Source organism: Python bivittatus, unplaced genomic scaffold, assembly GCF_059951505.1.
Source record: "Python bivittatus isolate LINGU-HERP-01145 unplaced genomic scaffold, Pbiv_v1 ctg000020_np1212, whole genome shotgun sequence".
Classification (NCBI taxonomy): Eukaryota; Metazoa; Chordata; class Lepidosauria; order Squamata; family Pythonidae; genus Python; species Python bivittatus.
Genome location: NW_028277030.1, coordinates 105,361,811 through 105,383,088, shown reverse-complemented (window position 1 = coordinate 105,383,088; position 21,278 = coordinate 105,361,811). Strand labels below are relative to the sequence as shown.

General features: G+C 36.4%; 1 protein-coding gene across 2 annotated transcripts in view; it reads right to left on the bottom strand.

Moving 5' to 3' along the window:
- The window catches only part of LCLAT1 (lysocardiolipin acyltransferase 1), a 115,543-nt gene that overhangs the window by 48,282 nt on the left and 45,983 nt on the right, over positions 1-21,278 (bottom strand). For both annotated transcript variants that reach the window (XR_015797050.1, XM_007430891.3), the window contains exons 3-5: positions 17,900-18,098; positions 9,526-9,672; positions 3,742-3,858 (exon numbers count right to left, since the gene is read on the bottom strand). Coding sequence is in view for 1 of the 2 variants with exons in the window: in XM_007430891.3 (XP_007430953.1) it covers positions 3,742-3,858; positions 9,526-9,672; positions 17,900-18,098 (463 nt within the window). In the remaining variant the exon portion in view is untranslated. The remainder of the gene's footprint in view (positions 1-3,741; positions 3,859-9,525; positions 9,673-17,899; positions 18,099-21,278) is intronic.

Here is a 21,278-nt window from a genome sequence, read left to right as displayed (position 1 = left end):
GGAAAAGCAGCTGTGGCCTCAAGAACTATCAACCTCAAGAATCCATTAAAGAATCCACGCAAACTGGATTAACACCTACAAGGAATCAAAAACTCAGCAGTATAAGTTGAATTGCAATTGCTAGAGGTCAAGCATTTATAAATTATGAAATTTTGGATGTGAGAAACATCTTAGTAGATTTAAGCCCTAGGAAGTAAAATACAACATTTTAACTTAGTGAATATTAGGCTCTTACTAACGTGCAATACAAAAAAATATTGCTCTGTTCTGAAGCTGATGAACATATTCAAATTCCCCCTTAGTATTTTAATGGTTCATGTCATAGAGACAATTACAGCATAACAGGTAATTCATTCACAGAACAGACTGCAATACAAATTAAACATAGCTCTTGACAAATAAAATTAATTTTTGCGAAGTTAAAAAAGGAATTAAACTTCTCATGACTGTTGTGGAATAATAGTGCCAACAAGTAAAAATAAATGTTTATTCAACAATCATTGTTGGATTTATCTGCAATAGCAGATAGTAGCAATAGGATGTTACAGTACTCATTAACATAGATAGCACAAGTTGTCCATTTCTCATTGGATGAAGGTATGTTTTTGCCTTATATCTTTAACCTTTACCTTTTTTGCACTTCCTTACTTTTAAAACATCAAATGGTCACTTCCCCATCCTAGAATATTCTCACATGCATACTGATTTATAACCTTGATTTCTTTGTACATGAACTGTCCATTTAAAGATAGTGGAGAAGGGCTTTTATTTCTCCATATGTGACATTTCCCCCCCTTCTCCACTGAACTATTTTTGGAGTAACATAATGCACGTATGCCTGAAGAGAACGGATACCAGCCTGAGGAAGGGAAAACTGTTATGAGCTGAAAGTTATTCACAGAAAAGCATGAGACATTTAAGGTTATCATCCTTGTGCATGGGATCTTTTTAAAGAGATCTGCCATGATACTAAAAGCTTCACAATAATAACCTAAAAATTAACATTCCCCTTTCAATCACTAGCTAGATAAGGATTACCATCCCAGTATCTGCTTGATTGAATTTCCATCCATTTTCCTTTCTGAAACAGCACAAGCTAATGCATGGAAATCTGTCTCTATTGAAACTTTTCCATTTCCCAAAGCTATAGTGAACTACATTGTGGTTTCTTTATACAGCTTACCTTGAGAAGTTCCACTGCAGACATATTCTTTAATAAATAACCTACATTATTCTACTGAAACGAATGGAAGTTTACGCCATGTAATGATATTAGCTAGAGTTTTATCTATATCATATATTTTAGAAGGGAAACAATATTAATATATGAACAGAAAGGACTTGATTAGTTGAACTGCCTTGCATGAAGCAGATACCTCAATAAACTTGTAACAAAAATATACCCAAGACACTTTGGAGAAAGAGTTAGAATATGAGAGAATCAACTTACTTCCAATAATGGCTCTGATTCAGAAAAGGAAAGGGTACCCATGATGTCATTGCTAACATATAATGAAGAATGGCAAAGGCAAGTGAACTTCAAAAATACATAAATTTTTGCTTTATTTATTATACTAAGGCTTTTGACTCTGTAAACCACAGTAAGATGTCTGCCTTGGGTTAGGGTAGTTGGATGCATTTTTGGCTATATTTTTGTACCAAGCAACTGGATCCCCAACTTGTTTTGTATTGTGTTTTATAGTGTTTTATTATACTGTGATCCACCCAGAGTTGGTCTGCAGTCAGGCAACACCTAAATTTAAATAAATAAATAAATAAATAAATAAATAAATAAATAAATAAATAAAATTGGATGACTTTTAAACACCTGGCACCTTATCTGCCTATTGAAGAATTTGTATGATGACCAGGAAGGAATGGTTGGAACTGCATATGGATCATTTAAATGGTTCAAAAGCAGGAAACTTGTACACTAAGGTTGCATATATTGTCCCCCAATTTATTTAACTTACAGGTAAAATGTATCATGAGAAATGATGGACTAGAAGAAATAACAACTGGAATTAAAATTATTTGATAAAGCATCAACCTCAGATATTCTGATGATATTACTTTGATGGCTAGAAGTGAAGAAGATTTAAGGAATTTCTTGCTGAAGGTGAAAAAGAATAAAAAGCCAGCCTGCTGCTCAACATTTAAAAAAAAAACCAAAACCTAAAATTATATCAACAGGCAATCTCAATCCAGTGTAAATAGCAGAAAAGAACCTGTAGTAGTAAAGACTTTATCTTCCTAGGCTTAAATTCACAGGGACAATGACTGTAGCAGTGAAATAAAGAGACATCTGCTACCTGGCAGAAAAACTATGATAGAACTAGACATGGCTGTGAAAACTGTAGAAAAATTGATATCTTTAAACTGTGATGCTAGAGTACATTGATAAAAAATACACTGGCCTGCAGGAAGAACAAATCATTCAATACTAGATGAAGACTGCTCATTTTAAGCACTTATAATGAAGCAAAAACATATTTTGAACACATAAGAAGAAGACATGGATTACTGGAGAAGTGATTTAGAATATTTAGAAACAATAAAGGCAATGAAAACTTTGCAAAAGAGGCTAACGGAAGGCAAAGTGGCTAGATTCTATCACTATTTTTTATAAGCTTGCACAAGTATATGTGAGTTATTATTTATTTTTATTTATTTATTTTTCAAATTTGTATGCCACCCATCTCCCCCAAATTTGTATGCCGCCCATCTTCCTCAATGGGAGCATGAGGTTGTAAGAACTCAAATAGCAGTTACTGATATATGATGGTGAAATGATGTCCACTGGATCATGAAGAGTTGGAAGAGACTGAACATATTTTAAGTAGTTACAGCATGCCCCCCCCCCAATATTTAATCTGTCAGAACAGGAAAATTATTAACCATATGGGAAACTGTATAGATTTAATTTAATTTAAGTGCAGTCCTTGACCTAAAAAAAAGGTTACACACTCTCAGTCTTCCTTCCAAACAGCAAAGCTCTATTACTCCCTCAGTTCTCTTTGAGCTCACTAGTTCCTTGCTAGCATTACCAACAATGCCTCCCTCCATATCCTAGTGATTGCTGAATATCTCTTTCTCCAGCTGAAGTAGGGAAGCACTGATGTTTTCCCTGACAGAGTTATAACAGATTAGCTGGGCTTCATGGGAAAAATGGGCAAAGCATTCTGGGGCAGCATCAAAAGTGACTCAATCTTCATCTAGCCCATAGGTTGCTAGCCCATAATCTAGAAAATATAGGATGGCCAGTTACTGTAAAGTAAGTTGCTTTTATGGCTCACCTTACCAAGGATGCTATAAATGACTTTGAACTGTTGTATTATAATTTTGGTAGTACTGCTTTGACATTATAATAATATTACTGTTGCCAAGCAGGGCAGAAAACTTCAGGAAAACCTACAAAATGTACATTTTGCCTCAATGTCAAACTTAATGTAGGTATTTCCTTGCTTCAGAATGCAAAATTCACAGAGAAAATGGAAGCAATTTAATATGACATAATGCTGGCAACTTAACTGGAAGTGATCAAATTACTTCCTATTTTAAGGATGGAAAAAGTTTCCCTGAGTAAATAAGAAAGGAAACCTTCTACTGAAATGCACAATCCTTTTTAAAAGGTGTTTTAGGGCAATGGTTTGAAGTAATTAGCCACCAACAACATTTTTCATCTGAAATACATTATTTTGAAATGAAAAGAAGAGGAAAATGCATCTGAACATGCATTACCATCTCTTAAACGATCCACTATAAAAGTGAAGCCTGTAGTTCTTGGGTGCAAGACATATTCATATTTCTGAAGTCCATTTTTTTCAGCAAACGTATCACTCCGGGCTTTAGTTTCATCTAGAGAGAAAAGTTGGAGGAAAAACAATTGTTAAATGCCTTAAATTTCAGCATTCCAGAGAATATCACTAGAATAAAGGATCAAAGAGGTTATATTAGAATGCTTTTACTTCAGTAAGAATGATCACAAAATACTTCTTTTACTTCCTTATATAAACATATACAATTTACTCCCAAAGTCCAATCCTTACAATGCAGAATACAATTGGCAAGAGATTGCCGGCAGACACAGTCACAGTATGCCTTGGGCCAAGGCTACTCTAAAGGGTTTCACAAATTGCAGGACCTAGCCCCACAGTTTGTATCAGCATCAACACCTAGAACCAATCCAATAGGTTTTATAGGATTACAGATCCAGGACCCTGAGGCTAACATTGTATTTATTAGATGTTATTTCTGCTTTTCAGGGAAAAGGAGGGAATCTAGGAATCCATACAGACAAGCAGTACTTAAGAAAACCTTACAAACCTAACCCGTAACTCCCATTAGCCAAGAAGCACAGCTGTTTTTTTTCTTTTTCTTTTTTTAATGCAAAACCCAAACATCCCAACAGCCTATCACGATGTCTCTTCCCAATCCAACAGGAGGAGTGAAAGCACTAAATTAAATTCAAAGACTAAATTTTGTTAGTATGCTTTTTATGAACAGGAAATGTTTGGGACATTATGCATCCAGAGGGAATAACATAATGAGAAACAGTAGTAGCAAAATGCAATGATACAGATCAGGACTTGTGAGGAAGTATAATATTCTCCATATATATTAATGTTAAAAACCAAACCAAACCAAACCAAACCAAACCAAACCAAACCAAACCAAACCAAACCAAACCACAGAACTCTTTAAATCAAGTTTCATTTTTCTTATCCCATACTTATATGGAACACAGATATGATATTATCACCACCTTTAAAAGCCTGAAAAACAAATAACAACGCCTGAAAAACTAATAAAATAATGCAAAAAATAGTTAAAAGCTGAAGATAAAATGTTCCATTTTTTTTTCACTTTAACCTTTTTAACTAAATCTATGAAACTGAAACAGAAAGTTATGGTTAAAAACAATTTATGGCATAAAATTATGCTTAAAAAGATCCTAAATATGCCATTATAAGAATGTGTACCAATCCCATTAGATTTACAAAAACAAATTTCACTATTTATTTAAATAAGCAAAAGTAAACATTTGAATGTCCTTATTTGTTCTAGTTATGACTAAGCATATAGATGTAAAAGAACTACTTCCTACTTAATATTACGCAGCATTACTTTGCCCGGCAACACATTCTAAGAATGATTTAACTTCATGGCTCTCGGATATATAATAAAAATAAAGATATTCAACTAATTAGCAACCTGGCCAGTAGTATTCTGGCACTAACTGAACATCTTGATTAATTCTGGGACATCAATGGCCTGGCTAGATATATAAAGAAATGCTGTTGTAGTTGAATAGGAAGCACAAGCAAAAGTATTGCAGATGAAAAACAAAATCTAAGACTGCCATGTTAACATGCACATACAGTGGGGCAAAAAAGTATTTAGTCAGCCACCAATTGTGCAAGTTCTCCCACTTAAAAAGATGAGAGAGGCCTGTAATTTTCATCATAGGTATACCTCAACTATGAGAGACAAAATGAGGAAAAAAATCCAGAAAATCACATTGTCTGATTTTTAAAGAATTTATTTGCAAATCATGGTGGAAAATAAGTATTTGGTCAATATCAAAAGTTCATCTCAATACTTTCTTATATATCCTTTGTTGGCAATGACAGAGGTCAAACGTTTTCTGTAAGTCTTCACAAGGTTTTCACACACTGTTGCTGGTATTTTGGCCCATTCCTCCATGCAGATCTCCTCTAGAGCAGTGATGTTTTGGGGCTGTCGCTGGGCAACACGGACTTTCAACTCCCTCCAAAGGTTTTCCATGGGGTTGAGATCTGGAGACTGGCTAGGCCACTCCAGGACCTTGAAATGCTTCTTATGAAGCCACTCCTTCATTGCCTGGGCAGTGAGTTTGGGATCATTGTCATGCTGAAAGACCCAGCCACATTTCATCTTCAATGCCCTTGCTGATGGAAGGAGGTGTTCACTCAAAATCTCACGATACATGGCCCCATTCATTCTTTCCTTTAAACGGATAAGTTGTCCTGGTCCCTTTGCAGAAAAACAGCCCCAAAGCATGATGTTTCCACCCCCATGCTTCACAGTAGGGATGTTCTTTGGATGCAACTCAGCATTCTCTCTCCTCCAAACACAACGAGTTGAGTTTAGACCAAAACGTTCTACTTTGGTTTCATCTGACATTCTCCCAATCCTCTTCTGGATCATCCAAATGCTCTCTAGCAAACTTCAGATGGGCCCAGACATGTACTGGCTTAAGCAGGGGGACACATCTGGCATTGCAGGATTTGAGTCCCTGGCAGCATAGTGTGTTACTGATGGTAGCCTTTGTTACTTTGGTCCCAGCTCTCTGCAGGTCATTCACTAGGTCCCCCCATGTGGTTCTGGGATTTTTGCTCACCGTTCTTGTGATCATTTTGACCCCACGGGGTGAGATCTTGTGTGGAGCCCCAGATCAAGGGAGATTATCAGTGGTCTTGTATGTCTTCCATTTTCTAATTATTGCTCCCACAGTTGATTTCTTCACACCAAGCTGCTTGCCTATTGCAGATTCAGTCTTCCCAGCCTGGTGCAGGTCTACAATTTTGTTTCTGGTGTCCTTCGACAGCTCTTTGGTCTTGGCCATAATGGAGTTTGGAGTGTGACTGAGGTTGTGGACAGGTATCTTTTATACTGATAACAAGGTCAAACAGGTGCCATTACTACAGGTAATAAGTGGAGGACAGAGAAGCCTCTTAAAGAAGTAGTTACAGGTCTGTGAGAGCCAGACATCTTGCTTGTTTGTAGTGACCAAATACTTATTTTCCACCATGATTTGCAAATAAATTCTTTAAAAATCAGACAATGTGATTTTCTGGATTTTTTTCCCCATTTTGTCTCTCATAGTTGAGGTATACCTATGATGAAAATTACAGGCCTCTCTCATCTTTTTAAGTGGGAGAACTTGCACAATTGGTGGCTGACTAAATACTTTTTTGCCCCACTGTAATTAGAATTTCAGCATTTTTTGTAAGCTTTATTCTCTTTAATAATGCTTATTATTCATTGACACAATCTTTCAATCAACCATGGATAGTTTTGATTCCATTTTAATAATTTCCTCTTCTTGTCTGTATTTAACAACTAACAAGGATGGATGGATGGATGGATGGATGGATGGATGGATGGATGGATGGATGGATGGACAGACAAACATATATCCCAACTCCCAGATTCTGGGTAGTTTACAAATTGCTAAAAATAATTAAAAACAAGGAAAACAACAACAACAACTAACTAACTAACTAACTAACTAAGGCAAGAATGACAAAACTGGATGGGAACAAAGAAAAAAGGGCTTCGAGCACCCTTGCCAAAGGCCTGGGCAAAGAGCCAAGTCTTCAGGGCCCTTCAAAACCCCAGTTGGGTACAGTCCATTTGAATCTCAGGAGGAACCTCATTCCAGAGGACAGGGGCTGTTACAGAGAAGGAACACTTCTGGGATCCCAATAGAAGGCATTGTTTAATCAAAGAAACCCAGAATGTACCAACCCTGCCAGATCAGATCAGCTGGGAAGAAACTCTGGGAGACAGGTGTTCCCTCAAGTAACCAGGCCCTGTGACATGAAGGGCTTTACAGGTAACAAACAGCATCTTGAATCACACCTGGAAGCAAACTGGCAACCAGTGCAGCTCATGAAGCAGCGGTGTTACATGGGGATAATAAGGGATGCCCATCACTATCCACGCCACTGCATTCTGGACCAGTTGAAGCTTCTGGGTGGTCTTCAAGGGCAGCACCATATAGAGAAAATAGTTGGTGTTTACTTAGAAATCCCCTTGAGTTGAATGAGCTGAATGAGATTTTTGAGTGTAGGGCTATAGAATAAAGTAACTTCTCCTTCCTAAAATGTGTCCCTTCAACTAAAACATGTTTCATCTTGAACGCTGAAACATTGTCTTTTCAACCTCTGTTCACTTCTGTGCTGAATTCTATTGTAAAAAAATATTTCTGGTTGTGCAGACTTCTTAATATACTTTCCAAAACTCTTTCACATCCCACATCAATTCTATGACCTTATTTTTAGATGTATCAAATATATCTCTACTTTTGCACTGCCCATTTTATCTTCTTTAGCTATCCTAAGATCTGTTCTTCTAAATTTGACTATTTCTCTTGTTTTTCTTCTATCTTTGGTTTTCCCCCTTGCCTCTTAATATGGCCTCTGGAGTAGGGATCTAGTATGATTTGCTTTTATTTTTTGGCTGGGTACACTGACTGTCCCTCGGTGTTAAACTGTATAAAAACTGTCGAAGGCTTTCACGGCCGGAATATGGTGGCTGGTGTGGGTCTTCTGGGCTGTGTGGCCGTGTTCTGGAAGTTTTGTTTCCTAACGTTTTGCCAGCATCTGTGACCGGCATCTTCAGAGGCCATGAGCACAGACAGGAGCAGTACTCTCTGTGCCCAGGATGATGTGACCCTGTTGTGGGTATTTATAGAGATCAGTGAGGGTACCTGAAGGGGTGTGTGGGGGTGTGTGTGGGTTTGAGTTAACGAGTGGCTGCTTGTTTTGGTGTCAGAATATGTGTGTATCTTCCTGGGGGTTAGGCAGGGTTTTTTCTTCTATTGAGTTGTTAATGAGTGGCTGCTGAGGGTGATTAGCATGTTCATTGTGTGAATTGTTCACGTGTCCTGGTGGTTGAGTTGAGTTTGTTGACCTTTTGCAGGCTGTATTTTTCAGGATTGGCAGCCAGGTTTTGTTGATTTTTAGACTTTCCTCTTTTTTATTGAAACCGTGCTGGTGTTTGTGAACCTCAATGGCTTCCCGGTATAGCCTGGTATAGTGGCTGTTGGTGTTGTCCAGTATCTCTGTGTTTTCAAACAGGAATTTGTGTCCAGTGTGCTTGAGAGCATGTTCAGCTACTGCAGATTTTTTGGGTTGCTGTAGTCTGCAGTGTCTTTCGTGTTCTTTTATCCTGGTATGGATGGTGCGCTTTGTGGTCCCGATGTATACTTGTCCGCAGCTGCATGGTATGCGGTATACTCCTGTGGCGGTGAGGGGATCCCTTTTTGTCTTTTGCTGATTTTAGCATTTGTTGTATTTTTGTGGTGGGTCTGAAGATTGTTTGGAAGTTGTGTTTTTGGGAAAATTGATGGAAAAACACAACTTCCAAACAATCTTCAGACCCACCTGAAAATCTGCAGTAGCAGTAGTAGAGAACTGCTCCTGTTTGTGCTCCTGCCCTCTGAAGATGCCGGTCACAGATGCTGGTGAAACGTTAGGAAACAAAACTTCCAGAACACGGCCACACAGCCCGGAAGACCCACACCAGCCATTGTATAAAAACTGTAGTTATGATTTCTAACCTAGGGCTGATATTTTTACTGCTTCACACCAATCCCTTAAAAAGTGTTTACAAATAACTATTTAATGTTCTGGATTTAATGGTTTAATGGTGAAAACCTTTCTTCGTATGGTATTACTGTGATGCAACCTACTTAGTATTTCCAACAAACTTCTTAAAATGCATTGTGAAGAATTAAATTAGGTAACACTGAGGTACCTGTGAGATCAGTTCCTTCAGGAAAGATGAGAAGCTGTAGCGGTTCATGAATATCACAAAAATAATCCAGCATCTTTTCAAAATGATGTTTGTCTTCTTCCCATTTCCTGTGAATGAAAATGAAGGCAGCAACCTGCATGGCCCAACCTAAAACAAATTTGAAAAATCTGTTAAACACTGAACTAGTTATTTATTTGGTTGGTTGGTCCCTGAACATGATTTGGATTCCCAAATTATCCAAAGATGCTTTGATATAAGAACTCAATATATTTCTTAGTAAAGGATATGTCATAGTAGTGTGTATGATTATATTAAAAACATAATTAAGAGTTTGAGAGATGGTACTAAACTTGTGGAAGAAAAGCAAGATTTATGTTAACTGATTCTTTTTTACATAAAATGTGCATTCATACAATAAAAAGTTGCAGCAACAATGGCTTGATCTCCAAAGTAAGGTTTCAGCATGACTGTTTTTTCTTGTTTATTTCATGACTATGCAGAAAAGAGTTAACTATAGTTCCTTCTCCCAAACATATCAGCCACAAAGAGCACTCATTACTTCTTCATGGCTGGCACTTATGAAGAAAAGGTTTTAAGGCCATATAGCCATGGACAATAGGAGACAGAAGTCACTAGCCCCCCCAAAAATAAATAAAAAGGAAAAATAATATTCAAGTAGAGAAAAAAGAATGCATTATGAATCTGAAAAAACAAAGTAGCTCCAGAGAGATGCTTCAAAGCTGCTGGGACTAAGACAACTGAAGAATTGAGGGGAACTGATGAGAGCTGTGCTCTAAATGAAGCACAGTTCAGAGGTACAGCTCCTGCTAAAATCCCTAGCTCAGGAATATTCCATATAGATACAGATTCATATATATGAATCACAAAGATGTTGATGAAGAACCACAATTAACTTTCCATTTGGCAGTATTTAGATAAACACATGTGAAGAATTAAAATGTAAAAAAAATGAAATGTAATTATCTTACCAATTCATTTCACCTTGCCAGCTGAACTGTCAACTCTTATAAAGGTAATTCCTGAAACAGGTGTAATTTCTTTTTCATTCACTCAGGGCAGAGTGGCTACAGTCCAGTTGATGTACAAAAAGATGCTGAGAAATGCAGCTCACTCCAAACAAAACTTTATCCAGTTGGAGGAAGGAAGCCACAACTGGAAAAATTCTCTTTTATGTAGTTACTAAAATATTCTGAATCTCAAATTAATTCTATATTGGGGAAAATGTATGTATTGTCTCATTAATTCAGATGTGTCAAAGAGACTTTGCTCAACATTTACTGAAGTCAGATCTGAAAGGGAATTGAGCAAGGCCTTTTCTGTCGCAACACCCAGTCTGGAAAACTATTTTCCAGTATATCAGACTCATTTCTTAGGTTCCATAAGCAACTTAAAAATATTTTTAATTGAAATGGTATTTGCCCAGTATGTGAACCATTTTATCTATTATGTGCCTACTGTTTTATATAATAAAAGTTAAAAAGATTGTTCATAAATTGGAAGGTGTCTAAGTTTGAAATTACAATTTCTTGGGTAAGCACTGGGAAAGGGGATCCCCCCCCCCTTTTTGGAAAAAAAAATTAAGTCCATCAGAACCCTTTCATGATCTAAACTTAATTTATTATAACAGCAACATAAAATAACTGGCTTTGCTCATAAAATCATATTTGATAGTTAAATAAAATTGGAGTTCATTTTTAAGTTCAAAAGTACTTGTAAAAGTTGAATTACAATGGACACTGATTAGAGAAATATACTACTGTAGCTAAAATATAGTTTGATATACTAGATTCAGTTATCTTTCAATAAAGTCATCAAGTTCTCTTTCATGTTTTCTGTGGTATGATGGTTTTGATTTGTTTTTGTGGCGCTCAAAGATAGACTCATAAGGGTAAGATGAGAAGTCATTCCACTCAAAACATTCAGATTTGCTCTGTCCTAAGCAAAAGAGCACCTGATACCTTATCTTCAGCCTAATATCTGAATAAACATAAACATTCCCTACCAGCACCCCTCAACACTACTGAGGATAGTGGGAATTGTGGTTCAGCAACACTTAGAAAATGGCATGCTTGGCATGACTGCATTGCTGCGTATTTCAACTGTATTCCTGGTGCTGTGAGATGTAGGGAATCTAGCAGGATGATACAGACCTCTACAACAGCTTTCCAACAATAAGCAAGCAAGTCTAAAAGTAAAGACAACACTGATTTCTTCTTCCTTCTTTAGTGAAAGTGCCTTTAGGAACTGGAAACATATTTTGCTCTTGCAGGCACTGCTTCTTCTAAGCATAGGGACGGTGATGAACCTGTATGGAAGTCTCTTCCTGTAAATTATTTAAGAAAATATTTCACAATCTATTTTTTAAGGGGACTTTAAAGGGGGTGCAGGAAAAGAAGTTTTTTCAAAGTACCCAGGGAGAGGGGAAAGATTCTCTTTTCTCATTCTGCTGATGTTAAGGGCTAATTAGAAACTTATATTTCCACTGGAATAAATTCTACATTTTGTTCCTTAGGGATGATTTTTAAGAGGAAACAGATGTCTAACCAAACTGTCAATGTTTGCAAAAAAAATGCACACCATTACTTCTATTTTCCTTCTGAACTGAGTTTAAACATTAAATCCTTCAACATTATGAAATATGCATGAGTCTAAGCACATCAGAGAATTAGGTATTAAGTACAGAAACTATCACACCATATATAATTTTTAAAAAATGGCAAAAAACAGCAAAACCATTTCAACCCTTCCCAAATTTTATTTTCTATCAGTGGACTCCTGCATTATTTATCATTAGCCATTATAAGCTGCTTCTTGTTACAAATAACCTAGTGAAGCTTTTCCCAACCTGGCATCCTCAGGATATATTGGTACTACAACTTCTAAAATTCTGGGAAATTCTCTCAACTGCAATCCCAACACTTCTGAAGACATCTGAAGATCAGGAAAGGCTGATCTTTTGGTTCTTCAAATTTCAATTGTTTGTTATTAAAAAAAACATATTTATTTCCCTACAGCCAGAGAATTCAACAAAATTATATGCATGCTATAGACCACAGATACCATTTTATTATATGCTATAAAGCATAAAGACTAGTCTATAGATTAGGTATTATAGCACCATATTGCTGATGAGGCAAAGCAAGCTTGTTTCATGAATATTCCTGAAAATAAAAAGTTAAATATTTATACATTATTTTTGGGAAGCAGCTGTGTAGAATCAGTTCTAGGCCAAACTTCAATGTTGGATTGCAACAATCAAGAGGGAGGCCAGAAGAAATTTTAAAATCCTTAAAACAAGCTGTGATTTAGATGATTTTTGTTCCCTTCAAATTACTATCCCTGCCATTTCTTCTAACAAAACCCTCACTGAAAAAGCAACAGGACTGAGACTTAGACTTGACTAATTATCAGATTAGACAACATTTGTATTATTACCTCTGTTAGAAACTCATGTTCGTTCCCCTTCTCAGCGTCTAGATTAGGGTTAAAGTTCATATTTTAAAAAAAAAAGATTTTGGTATCCATCTTTCTGGTGTAAACAATTCAGTAAAAATGATAACATTATAAGGGACATTTTCCAGCATGTGCTCTCAAACCTACCTCACAATATAAATAACTCTAAAGTAATTAAGTCTGACAGCTCTTGATGAAATTGCTGGAAGACATCATATGACACTGTTGCTCAGGCTCTCACTTAAAAAGTTCATCACCTACAATCCACAAAGCAAACCACAAGCTATTTATACACCATTTGGATGAAGGGACCCCCCACACACACACACACGCACACATCACATACAAAATCTTCGACCCAATTCGGATATTACCTTGCACAGTGTAACAACAGGCCTCCCTCTAAGGAGCTATGGATATGATTGTAACTACAAGGACAGTGATAAATGTAGGCAAAACATAAGCCAACTCCTGGTTGGGAAATCACTTTTATTATAAAGGAACTGTTGCAAAATACCCTTTGTTGCTTCAGTCTCTGAGTAGTGTGTGGACTCTTATTTACAAGGACTTTATTGCACAACCTATCTTCATATCTTATTCTATCCTAATTAACACTTATTTCTAAACTACTCTCACATTCCAAATTACTTTAGCTTTATTCCTATGTTTCTTTTCTACAGTACTGTCTTTATTTATTCAATTCACCTTTTACCCTTTCCCTCCCTTAATTAGCCTCTATCTATCTGGTACTGATATTCTTCACTTTCCCTCAACTGGTGTGGGAAATTTTTTAGCTCTCAGGCACACGCTCGGTTGCTGGGCACACACTAGCTTTTCTTCACAGCCTTTCAGCCTGCTGGTGAGCCTGTTGGGGTTGCTGTCTCAGCTGCTGCTGTGAACTTTTAGGAAGGGGCACTCCTGATTTGCTCCCATGTCATCATCACCAGTTTTCACACTAAATCTACCATAGCCCATTGTGTTGTCACTTGACACACTACTGTCTAGAGTTCTTTACATCTTCAGCCACCCACAAACTCTTTGGCCTTGTTCCTTTGGGTGCTATACTCACTATGCCATGTTCTCTTCAACAAACAGCAGCTAGCTCTTCTCTGGCAATCCACCCAAAGACCCTAAGACAATTTAGGTCCTATTTAAAAACAATCAGCTGTACTTCTTAACTTCTAAAAAGATAAGGATGTACATGTTGGACAAGCTAGACATGACATACATGAGAGGCGGATACAGATAGCTTTGCAACTTTGGCTTCCTCTCACAATGAGTCTTCACTAAATTACTAAGTGGCTTGGAAGAACTATTTTGAAGAGCTTTCCTCTGACTTGGTGTTTCCAACTTTATTTTATTTTTTATTTCCTACTTTTATGGTATTATTGTTATCATGTTGCTTATTGTTACTGTCTCTTATTTATGACTGTTGAGTTTTTAGACTGTATTATGAATGTTTTAAATATATCATTTACTCTATGTAAGCCACCAAGAGCCTTTTTTAAATTGTGGTGAGGTAGAAATATATTTAATAAGTAAAATAAATGGACCAATACCTGTGCCATGCTTTGATTTGGTAAGGTCATACTATGATGTCCTATATGCAAGAGTAACCATATAAGGACTTTATTAGTTCTAAAAAATAATATGGTAAAAGCCTCTTAGAGAGTAGTAGACACTGTAGGACTATAACAGTCTTGCATTTGAAAGCTTCATTCTTTTAAATTATTTTCTCAATATATATTAATGTATGTTCTTTCAGATTACTTATATAATTTAGTAAACAATAAATTCAATTACTTACTGGTTTTATATTATGTATTTATTCATATCTGCAGAAAATGTTGTAGCAGCATCCTGCCAGGTGGGACAAAACTGGACAACTCTATCTGAGATACAGCTAAAAGCAAGAATACAGGCAATTCCACATAGCACCCACTTCAGCCTCATACACATTTCAATAGCCTTGTGCTGCTATGCGAGTTGTAGTCTGCTGTCTCATTTTTCTAACTAATGTGCCCTCTAGCTGCCTGTAGGAGGGCACAAAAAATGACAGTCAACCATTGCTCTGCCCTCACCCCCATCTTTATGTTAGCTTATTTGTTCTTTGTGGCAAAGAAAAGAGACATTACTACAGCATCAACTGGCCACTATGTGGGAGAAATGGTAGCCCCTTCTTTGGGTAGCTAAAAAGAATAGGGGAATGACAAGCTTCTACCGGCCTTGACTACAAGATAGCAGGGGAAGTAGAGAGTTATCACGAATGGGAAACTGTCCACCCTCCAGCTCCAGAAGTAGCACAGCAAAACAGTCTTTGTAGCATTTCTGTTACAGCAGGAACTAAGCTGATAGCAAATCCCAAGTTGTGCACAAATTCCACAATATCAAGGAGAAATGGACAAACATGCAAAAGGGGCCTAAGGTTGCAATGAGCAATCTCCTCATTAGTTCAAGAGTCTGTGGGTGTTACATAAAGATCCAAAAATTCAATAATGAACAGTACTTTTATGTAAATATGATCCACCCATTTACTATCATTACCAGGGAACCCAACATACAACATAGTCAAGAACTTACAAAAAAGGTTGTACATCTCACAGAGGGGAGCCAATATTCTATTAACTCCTTGCTACAGTGCCTCCAGAAAATCAAAGACATAAACATAGAATAAGATGAAATTATGGTTTCATTCAATCTCACAGCACCCTACGTAGATCCAGAACTAGCAAAAGAATCAATGGCAGCAGTACTGTACAACACGCCTGACCTAACCAAATACACTAAGTTCAAAATACCCAGAATCATGGACTTCATCAACCTCTGCATCACTACCTACTTTCAGTTTGATAGACAAATATACCCATAAATCAGAGGAACACCCATGGGATCATCACTCTCAGGACTTATACAGAGACTATAATGCAGCGTCTATAGAAACTATAGCACTCCTACACATACAGTCAAAAGTATGGATCCGGTATCTAAACAATACTTTCATTATAATAAAAAAAGAACAACTAGAGAAGACACATGAAACTATCAACAACATCTTTAAAGGTATAAAATTCACAAGGGAAGACGAAAACAACACACTACCCTCCTGGATATTCTCATCAGCAGAAGAAACAATGGCAAATTAGAAATGTAAGTCTATTGAAAAACAACCCACACTAATGAAGTGATCCATTACCAAATAACCCAACCTCCACAAGAGGAGCTATGTAAGAAAACTATGTAGATGAGCACAAATGCACTGCAGCAACCCAGAACAGCAGAAAAAGGAAACAGACTGCCTATATAACATCTTCCAACAAAATGGGTACCCATGCAACTTTATCAAAAAGTGCCTGACCACCCAGTCCACTACAACACAACCAACACAAGCTATGAAAAGGATAAACACTACCATACACAAAGAACATCTCAGAAACAACCAACGAACTATTACAACCACACGGCACCACCGTAGCACACAAACCAACTAAAGCCCTCCAAAATATCTTAAGTAAACCAAAAGACCCAGTATCCCAAGAAGAAAAAAACCAGGAATCATCTACAGCATACAGCGTAAGGACTATAACAGCCACTGTGTAGGACAGACAGGCAGAAGACTAGCAGAGGGCATCCATGAACACCAACTAACAGTCAGAAGACATGATGGAAACTCCTTAATCTCCTAACACATGGTCAGATTCAACCATAGTTTCAGCTGGGAACCTGTGAGCATTCTAGACCAAGCTAAATACAAAAACACTATGTCCTCATAATATTGTACATGCTCTGAGTAATTTATTTCCAGTAAATTCCAGTGAATTTACATCAGATAAAACAAAATAAAAGCAATGCTTTCATAGTTGCCCCATGTAAATTGTGGTTGTCAATACCTTTGCCACATCTGAAGGTACTGCCTATTTGTATCTTACTTAGTTCTGCTCCTGCCAATTATAAGACAAAACAAAACAAAGCAGAACAAAACAGAATGCTATGGGTCATGACAGATGTGATGACATTAATTTAATAAAGTAATGTTTGTTAATACAAGAATGAATGATATACCAGTATACTTATATCTTACCTCTTTCTGCATAATTTGACTTTAATATTTGAATTGTGGTTTGTTGAAAATGAAAAAGAGAAGCATATGGGTCCAAGTCTTATTCTTCAATAAATATTAAGCTGACACCATTAAATCTAACACTGCACAATTTCTATCCTGTCACACATAAATTCCAACCAATAATGTGGCTAGTGACAACAGAATTTGGAATTCTGAAAAGAAAATTATTTTCTTGATACCCTTAAAAAGTAAAAAACAAAAACAAAACAAGCCTACTCAATGACTACTAATCACAAAGGCTATCTGTTAACTCTAAGTTAACAAATTGTTAAAGAGAAGATTATTAACCCAAACTCCTCACGGTGGGGTTGCTAGAGGCATCAGGTTGGACATTGTGGAAAGCATGACAGAAGACTGGAATGACCTCTGACCTAATCCAGTATGGCTCTCATACAAGAGTCAAAGGCTAAAGACTAAAATTAAACACAAATCATTTTGCATCATATCTGAAGAGATATTAAAAAAAAATATTTGGAACATAGGCAATATTTGACTTGGTAAAATGGAAAGAAGACTATACTGTTAAAAGACTTTTATCATTCTGGGATTTTTCTCTCCAAGTGGCTCCAGAGAGCCCTCAGGTCAGTTAACAATATATCATAAAATATATATGTACAAGTTTGATAATAAATAAATAAATATCCAACAAATAACTCTATCTTAACAAAACAGAAGACCTAAAATAATGCATTTTAAAATACTGCAAGGGGTAGCAAGTATTTCCCCAGCATACATAAAATGGGAACAAGGGGGAGTGAAGGAAATCAATCAATAACCTACCAAAACCCGGAATGCCTTTGAGACTAGACTTGAGGCAGATTTTTTCAAGTCGGAGGTAGCTATATCTCAGCAAGCAGCTCCATAGGAACATCCAATCCATTCGTGTTCGATGATTCATGATTATAACACTTCTCTCTTCAGGGATGAATCCATCACCTGTTATAACTACCTTTGCCCCAAACACTATCTCCAGCAGGGCCTAGGTGAAAATCAGAAAGGTTATATGGCAAACCTGCAAATGAGCTAAACATCTCAGAGCAAATATTAACATAGATCAAACAAAGACATTAACTTGCACTAAATTTTTAGATTAGCCTACGCTTACCTCTACAGATACATTAAAGCTATTTTTTTTAAACTGTAATTTACCTGAAGAACTTGAGAAACTTTTCACAATAGTATAACTGCATAGTAAGTTCAACTTTACTGATTTAGTCTATTGACCATATCAAGTATAAAGGTAATAAGATAAAATAAAATAAATGCCATTATAAACATACAAGTAAGAATTAATAAAAATATAAATATAACTAAAACTAAAACTAAATACAAGTTCGTATCAAGCCATCACCCCTGAGGTTGACACCAATCTGCTTTAAATAATCTGCCCTCTTTATAACTGCCTTTGATATAAAGAGTGCAGTCTTACTGGTGATACGGAGGTTCTTGCCCTGTAAAAATAGGAAAGTTTCTGCTGGCTGCTCCAGTATTTTTTATTTTTTAAATCTAAATCTAAATAGTCAGTCCTCTCTACTGAATATAATCTACAATCAAACAGGATGTGTGCAGTATCTTCAATAGCTGGGGCACCACAAATACATAGTCTTTCTTCATATAGGACTCCTTGAAATCTCCCATATCTTACCATAGAGTCTAACTGGTCAAAACAAAGCATATAGTTATGCTATAACTGCATAAATGGATATAATAGCAGCTGCATGGGTATGTGAGTCCAATACATCAGAAGTCTCTTTGGACAATACTCTTTACTTCAAAACTTTTATGCACAAATTCTGTCTATGTAAGGGGAGATAAATGATTTGAATAAAGTGTCTGTTATTCTAAAATTCAAGCGTCATTCGAGTAAAACAAGCATTACCCACTTCTGATCTTGAATTTTATATAACAGGGATAGGGAATATAGCATCCACAGATGTCTCCCCCAGTATCTACAGGTCTCTTAACTCCATCTGACTTTATTTTTATTTTCTTTAATTAAAAAATAATCAAATGGTTACTTAAAATGCTTCTTCTAGTTTCATCTAAATTTAGAAGAAAGTTTATACAACGAATTGTTTTTATCCTCTTTTTATCCTTTTTATATTTTGCTTTAATTTAGGATGATTTTATAGTTTTTGTAAATCATTTCAAGTTTCTCTTTTATAAGAATGGTATAAAAATACTTACAATATAGGCCTCCCAGAAACTTCCAGAAGCATTTTTAGAATATCGAGCAAATAATAAGCCCAGCAAAAAAAAAAAAAAAAGTTTAACTGGGGTACAGAGAACACAGGGACCAATTTGCTTTTGACAAATGGGTGTTTTATAACTGGGTTTGTTCCCAAGGCAACCACTTTGTGAGAGCACCCACACATGTTCTTAAAATTCTAAAGGTGCCCACTAGCCAAAACAAGTTGCCTAATCTTGCTGTATGCTATAAAGAAACGAAGGATAAGTATACAATTAGATAGAAATTTAGGAGAAGTTAATTTTTCAACATCTACTTGGAGGGTTGTTGATACATGCAGGAGTTATAGTCTAAAAGAGAAAATCAGTAATTTTCAATATTTCTTCAAAATCCAGTGGAAACTTAGCTTAATTTGAGGGTTGGCATATTGTTCAACCACACAGGATAAAAGAGAATCCTGAAGAACTGTGGGGCAATCCTTACTTGCTAAACATTGAAACAGTGTCTTATTGAATCACATGGTTTGAAAGAAGTTTTAGTTATGTTGTAAAAGAAACAGAAAACAGACATACTGTTTCAAAATAGTCATACTTAGAAATCTGTGAACATCTTTTTCACATGAACCTCTTTGCACTGCACTGAGTTGGTACTCGCGGCAGAGCCCTGCACATTCATAAAGAACGGGGTTAGTAGGCATTATTTGGGCAGTCAGTGACCAAGGACTGCTTTGGGTAATACCACCCTGCAATGACTTCAGTAAGAGGCTCTTAAAAGTATTTAAAGACTTAAAATACCTTTTTCTTCCTTTTGCTTTCCCTTTGAAAAGAAATGGGAAGTTATGTTTCTATGATGTGGCCATTTGCCACCATATTCCTCTATAATGTTATATAAGGGGTGATGAAAAATAGTGGCTTGGCAGCTACATGTGGCTCCCAGGCAATGGGTAAGCCACTGCATGTGGTGGACCTTTAACTTAGAGTGGCTGGCTTTTAAAGTATCTTGCTGGGAAGTCTCATAGTAGACCACTCACATTATTCATCTATGGAGATTTTTTTATTAAAGCATTTATTACATCTTTTGTTCTTTGGAATCATGTTACTATTCTGCATATTTACTTTTTCATTAGTTTTGTGGAGGATGAGGTTTAAATACTGAATGTTATCTTGACTTCTTTTTAGACCAATTCAAGAACGACTAAGATACTGTTGGTAAATGAATAGGGTCCAGAGTATTTGGAGATGAAGAGATTCAGTTTTACATCCAGGGACAAATCACTTCCTAACTGTCTAATTTACCACAGAGATGTTATGAAGACACAATGAGGTAATCACAGGCATATCATCCTGTTCCTTTAGAGAAAAGTTGGAAAAGTAAAGTGATACACACATATACAAACAATAAAATGACAGAAAAGAGATTGGAGGAATCAATCTGGTCCCAAAATATAATTAAAGCACCCACAGATCTGTGAGATATTCTTATTACTTTATAACCCAAAAGGAAAACTGAAACATTCTAATCAAAACAAATCATGACATGTAGGATTATAAAATGTAAGAATTAAGAAAGGTGAAGAATAAACAAAATGGCAAACTTTATACCTCAACCAATCAACTAAGATGTTGCTTACCTCTGTGATAGGCTTTTAGTTCCCTGTGTGAAAGGAAGTACCTAAAAAGCATCAAGCATCAATGGATGACTCACCATACTGCAGCCAATAATAAGCCTAACTTATTAGTGATTAAGGTTAAGAACAAATTATTGTAAAACTGTGTGCCACTATTGTCAGATATTAAAAATACATCAGTGACAAAAAGGATCATGTTCATTAGATAAATAATATATGGTGAAAGGTAGTGCTTCCAGGTTGCCCCATTAAACCATTCCAACTATACTTTCCTCCAGTACCTTTGATTCAACTTTGCAGTTCCGTACCCCAGCCATACCCATATAAGTACTTTCACTCATGAT